Source organism: Suricata suricatta, chromosome 6, assembly GCF_006229205.1.
Source record: "Suricata suricatta isolate VVHF042 chromosome 6, meerkat_22Aug2017_6uvM2_HiC, whole genome shotgun sequence".
Classification (NCBI taxonomy): Eukaryota; Metazoa; Chordata; class Mammalia; order Carnivora; family Herpestidae; genus Suricata; species Suricata suricatta.
In genome coordinates this window covers 35,424,834-35,430,833 of record NC_043705.1, presented here as the reverse complement: position 1 = coordinate 35,430,833, position 6,000 = coordinate 35,424,834, and the positions used below count along the sequence as shown (strand labels likewise).

General features: G+C 49.3%; 1 protein-coding gene across 2 annotated transcripts in view; it reads right to left on the bottom strand.

Annotated features, from left to right (window-relative positions):
* Window positions 1–679: 679 nt before the first annotated feature.
* The window catches only part of SH3RF2 (SH3 domain containing ring finger 2), a 119,377-nt gene continuing 114,056 nt past the window's right edge, over window positions 680–6,000 (bottom strand). For both annotated transcript variants that reach the window (XM_029942179.1, XM_029942178.1), the window contains exons 9-10: window positions 3,551–3,909; window positions 680–1,024 (exon numbers count right to left, since the gene is read on the bottom strand). In XM_029942179.1, the coding sequence (XP_029798039.1) occupies window positions 749–1,024; window positions 3,551–3,909 (635 nt within the window). In that variant the 3' untranslated portion in view covers window positions 680–748. The remainder of the gene's footprint in view (window positions 1,025–3,550; window positions 3,910–6,000) is intronic.

Here is a 6,000-nt window from a genome sequence, read left to right as displayed (position 1 = left end):
ATGCCGTGTTTTCTTGGGGAAGTCAGGCTGGAGCCAGGATAAATGAATTAGCTGTAGTTCCACACAGGACCCTACCCACAGCTCTGTGCCTCCTGCTTCATCTGTCGTGTGGGATTATACATGGGAAAACATTTTAAAAGACTTAAAATGTGATCAATCATTGCTTTCTCTCTGACCTTGTTTGGACCAAATCCAATAAGCTGACTCCCTTTGGCTTTAGAGGCTTCTCAGAATGATCAGAGTATCCACCTCACATCCTTCCCCCATGTCCCCTTTGCGCCAGGATTATGACTCTATGGAGGAAACAACGTGTGGCAGCCACTAATGGTCAGCATGCAGGCTCCAAAGATGGCAGAAGCTGTCCTCATGCTTGTTGAGAACATGGTGATGAGGTCAAAGAAGCAATGTCAACACTCCCACCATTGTGATGGCCCTGGCTGAAGCCCCTTTGAGGGCACCATAGAAATGCTATAAGGGATGAGGGAAGAGGGGAGGGTGAACCAGACTGTCTCCCACTCCTTGGTCTGCGTTGTGGCCTTGCTGCATCAAAGCATTATGTGTGGAAGGTCACACGCTTTCTCTTCCCACCCAGGGCAGGAACCCCGCTCCCGCCTTTCCTCTCCCACCCACTGGAGGAACCAGGACCTGTGGTCGAGCACCCAAAGAGTGGCAGGACGCCATCAGTGGAGGCAGACTGTATTTAAACGCAATTCACCTCTTTGGGGTCTGGGAAAAGCCACCCGTAGATTCATTTGCTGGGAAACACGGTCTGTGTGGCCGCGGCAGTAGACACTGGGGTGATGGTCTTGCCCAAAGTCGACTTTCTCCGGAGGTCTGTCTGCTGTCCGGAATGGCAGCCGCTTCGGTGGGCGAATAGGACGGTCATTTCTGGGCCTGAGGGGGCTGCTTCGGGCTGGGACCCCTTCGGGGTGGCAGGCTGTTCAGGCTTTGCTGACGTGGGGTGGGCGGTGTACTGTTTGGCTGGAGGAGGGCTGTAATTCTGAAATCTCACGGTTTTGACTTGCTGCAAGAGAAAGGAGAGCACAGGCCCTGGTGAGGTGGGAGCTGTGCAGTTTTCCCCGGGACTGGAGTCCTACTGTTTCTCCACACAGGTCCCTACTTAAAACGCCTCATTTCTGTGTTCACCCTGCAAACACCTGAGTCTACTGTGAGGTTCTCCAATGCCCTGCACCCTCTGTTAGGTGCTGCGGGTCCAAGAGGGAACAAGACTGCCCCGACAGACAGACGGTGAGGACACGAGGACACGCGCTTTGGTGGCAGAAGTGGAAGACCGGAGGGGCACGCACAGGCCTATTTAACAGCAGCTGCAGTCGGGTAGTGGGGGAAGGCCTCCCACAGCCACACGATTTAAGTGGAGAACTGAACAACGATTAGAAATTTCCCAGGAGAAATGGGAGAGGCAATAACTTGAGCAAAGGGCTGAGGCCAGAGGCTACAGCCCCTTCCAGAAAGCACAAGAGCGTCACCTTCCCTCTCTCCTCGCCACCTGCTGTTCAGGCCTATCTCCAGGCCCACCTCCTCCTTGAGCCCCCCCACCCCCTCCCCAACGCCTGCCGACTCCAACTCAAAAGTTTCATGATGGCCTTCTATCATCAGAGTTTGCAAAGTGGACTCCTGCTGTTTGACTTTAGTCTGAATTTAGCATGTTTGAGAGTCTGATGTAGTTGCCAACACATAAAAGGGGAGATTGCATATTAAAGGTAGAATTTCATATGTCTCTTAAAAAATCAAGGAGCTGGTACGTTGAGGCCTGTGTCCCATCCAGGCAATAGCTGCCTGGAGCTCATGAGCCGGTCCCCCTTCATATGGGACGCATGGTCTCCTGTCGCCCAAGCCCCTCTGTCTCTCTCTCTCTCCTTTATCTTTTAAGGATTTTTTTCCTCCCTCTTTCTTTGAACTCTCCTTGTCTCTTATATAGCTACCTGTGCCAACAGGTATTTCTTTAGCGCACCCCTGATTTAGGCCCGAATAGTGTTCTGTGCTACTGCTTAGAAATGTTTTCTTTTTACGACATTGGATCCCAGTGTCCCATACTGAGAGTCCAAGTTTCTTCATACTTTTGACCCTCACCATATCTCACAGAGGTCTGGGCTCTTACTAAATGCTGACAGTGTGAGGGCGGTGTCTAACAGCTTGGAGTAAAAGGCAACTGGGGTCTAGGAAACTCTGAATTATCTGAATACTAAAATTCAGAAAAAGAATTCCCAACATTTATATCAGTTCGCACTTTTTGCCAAATGCCTTTCCTTACAAGCTTATGGCTTAGTGTTAAGAGCATGAGGTGTTTTTTTTTTTTTTTTTAAATCAGATCCAGATTCTACTCCAGACACTCAAACGTCTCACCTGTGTATCTTTGGGTAGTGCGCTTTAACTCTTTAAGCCTCCTTTCCTTGTTTTAAAATGAGGATGACAATAATAATATCTACTATAGAGGGTTGTTGAGAATAATAACTATAGAGGGTTATTGTCAGGACCCAATGAGATGAGGCATGCGCAGTACTCAGCACAGTCCCTGCCAGTTGTTAGCATTCAGTAAATGCTTAACAAAGAGGAAGAAACCACATCATCTTTTTTTTTTTTTTTGTCCTAGAATGGGTAATGGTGGTGATGGTAGAGTTGATGGTAGAGTTGATGGTGGCCATGGTGATGGTAATGGGATGGTGGTGAAGGTTATGATGATGATCGTGGTGGTGGTGGAGATGGTGTTAGTGGTGATGGTGGTGGTAGTGGGGATGGTAGTAATGGTGGCGGTGGTGGATGTGGTGGTAGGGGAGGGTGGGGGGTAGTGATGGCCAGTAAACTAAAAGATAACAACCATCTAATTTTCTTCATGTCACCTCCTCTATCTCACTCTTCCTCCTGCCTCAAGAATATTACTGAGAACATAAAACTTTTGCAAAAACTCATGGCTTCCGGCGGGAGAGGCTCTGGACTAGAAACGACAAGATCTGACTTCTGCCACAGAGGTCATAGTAAAAGTTAGTTGTTTGGGTTCATTATAATTTGGTGTGACTTTGTTAAGTCCCTTAAGTTCTTCTGTGTCGCAGTGGCCTCTTCTATATCATGAACACTTATGACCGAGCTCTGCTGAAGCACTTGACACATCCTGTCTCATTTCATCTCCATGTCAGTCCTGGGAGGCTGTTACTATTCTTACTGCCATTTTACAGATGAAGCAAAAAGAGTCTCAGAAAGGTGAGGTGTTTTGGCCAAGATACCAGATAGCAAGCAGCTGATCTGGAATTCAAATCAAGAGAAGGCTGATGACAAAGCCACATTTTTTTCCCAACTCACTCCTGGGCCTTGAAAGACGTATGTACGAAAGGTTCCTGAGGCATGAAGGAAATACAGTAACACATGTGCAGAGGAGCCTGAGGGGGTTTGTGTGCAGGTCACTGTGTGTGAGGATTCTTTTCAGGCAGTTTGAATGCCTCGTCCAGGTAAAACAAATCTCAGGAGCTGGGACACTGTGCCAGGATAGGGATATAAAGACCCCGTACCCCCACCCCCCATGACACCTCACTCCTACCTTTTCGCTGCCGTTTCTGGAGTTTTCTGGTTTCACTAGGATGGATGGTGGGGCGGAGGCAGGTGGTTTAGGTGGAGGCTCGCTCTTGATGGGGATTTCCTTGCCTTCCATGATGAGGGAACCGGCTGCGGAGCGGGTCCTGGTGTCGCCGCCCCTGCTGACACACGTGAGGGCAGGCTCCCCGGTGGGAGTGGGCTGCGGTCCCAGTTCGACCACCACCGTGGAGGAGGCAGGGGGGACCCCCTGCGGCTGGTAGAACGGGAACTGCTGAGGCCGCACCACCATGGTGGGGCTGCGTCTGAGGGAGCCCACCACCAGGGCGGGGGTCCCTGCCTGGACGGGCCTCTGCAGGGATCCATCTGGGGAATCACAGGACACAGGCAATCAGCACCGGGGGCTGCTGACGGCGGCTTCGCTCCGACTTGTGTGTGGGCCATGTGTCCTGATAGCCCAGAATAGTTAAGTGCTTTCCCAACTTGAATGTGCTCACATTCTCCCAGGGTCTTTCAAAGGTGACCTTATTCTTTTTTTAGTGCTGGTTGCTGATGCCGGCAGGAAATTACTGGCTAGCTGAATGTTTGGAAGGGGGTTGGGGCTAGTGTCAGAAGGTACATTACTTCTATTTGCCTTCTCTCTCTCTCTCTCTCTTTCTCTCTCTCTCTCTCTCTCTCTCTCACACACACACCCCACTCCTACTCTCTCACTTTGGACCTGTAAGTTGCAAAGCGAGGAGCGAAGAAGACAGACCTAAGGAGGAAGCTTCACAGTGAGAAGCAAACAGAGGCATAAAAACCAAAGAGGAAACAAAAGAAAGAGAAGGAATTGAGAAACACAAGAGTCAGTCCGCTGGGGAGGGATGAGGGGGTGGGAGACAGGGAAGCAAAGAGGGCAGGAAGCAGAGGAGGGGGGATCTGACAAGCTTGAAGAAAATCCCAACAGGAGCTGTAGGCATGTGGCGGTGAGAGGGAGGTAGGGCGGGTAGAGTTAAGGGGAAGGGTGTGCAGGCAAACGTGACAGCACATGGAAGTAAATTTGGAAAGACTGCTCCCGAGTTAGGACTGTGTATGGATGAGCTTTGCAAAGTCTCATGGCAGACTTTCTGGCGTCAGACTTCCTCCCGGGGAGCCTGAGACAGGTCAGTCACATTTCCTCTCTGCATCTCAGCCCCTCGTGGGTAAACCCAGCACCTGACGGGGCTGCTGGGAGGCTGACATTTTGCGATGTGTGCAACCATTAACACAGTGCCTGGAACATAATAAATGCCCCGTGTTTCTAAGCTTTCACTGTTTTTGGGTAAAGGACAGCAAACCCCCAAAATAAAAGGTCCAGGACTATGGTTTTATCCCTTCCTTGAGCTTTTTTTGTTTATTTTGTTTTTGTTGCTATTAATGGAGATGATCTTCCATCAGTAAAAGGAAGCCATTCCTACCCCTCAGATTCTCTAGAAGATGGGACATATGCCATTGGACATGTGTCTTGTATGTGGTAGGGACATCACTGCACTCTGGGGTGACAGGCACACCCCTGGGAAGTACCTCAGTCCACTTTTCCAAAAGCGTCTCTCAGCATTTAGGGAGCATCAGTGACATCCAGTCAGATATGTTAGTCCTTTGTGATAGCCTCTGGACACGTGTGTGAATCACAGGCATTTGTGTCCAGCACAGAGGACCTGAGCCAACATCATATTCTGCATCAGGACCCTTGATCAAGCCAGATGTGAACACGAAAAGCAGAAGGCTCGAGAAATGCAGTCAGTGTTCTCAGTGGCCACGATCAAGCCAGGCGCCATTTATACAAATCTGCCCTTTCCATGTAGACATTTATTTTTCCACTGACAGCCCTACGGGGCGCACAGTCAATTCTCCTGTCATCTGTCTTTGCTGTGGGGAGATTGATAGCTTGACCAGCCTCGCCCTGGGAAAAGGGAGAGAAAAGGCCTCTGGAACCTGAGAAAGTCAAAGCAGCACTGGGCAGACCTGTCCTTAGGCTCCTGGAAATGTGTGAAAAATCGGTTTTATGCCTCATCTATATATCTTGTCAGTTCTTATTAACAAGAGACTTAATGCTTTCTTATTTACATGTGCATACAGTGCAGTCACAACTCCAGGTCCATCAGGATCTATGCAAAGGTAGAGAGGGAGTGGGTGAAAGGAAGTGTGAGCAGTTGACAGTGGGGTACAGCCTTCAGCTCTCATAAGTGGTGTAGACTGAATGTGAACGTTCCAACACTGACTCACTGCTCACACTGGATGGGCTAAAGAGCACCTGCTTAGTGGTAGTAGCAATGATGGTACTAAAAAAATGATCACTCTATAAAAATAGCTATCACTTCTTGAAGCTTATTATGTGTCAGGCACGTTTCATCAGTCTTACATGGATTCTTTTATTAAATTAATCCAGTAGCTCTGATGAGCCCTGATTTTAATGTTTGTTTGAGAGAGAAGGAGAGA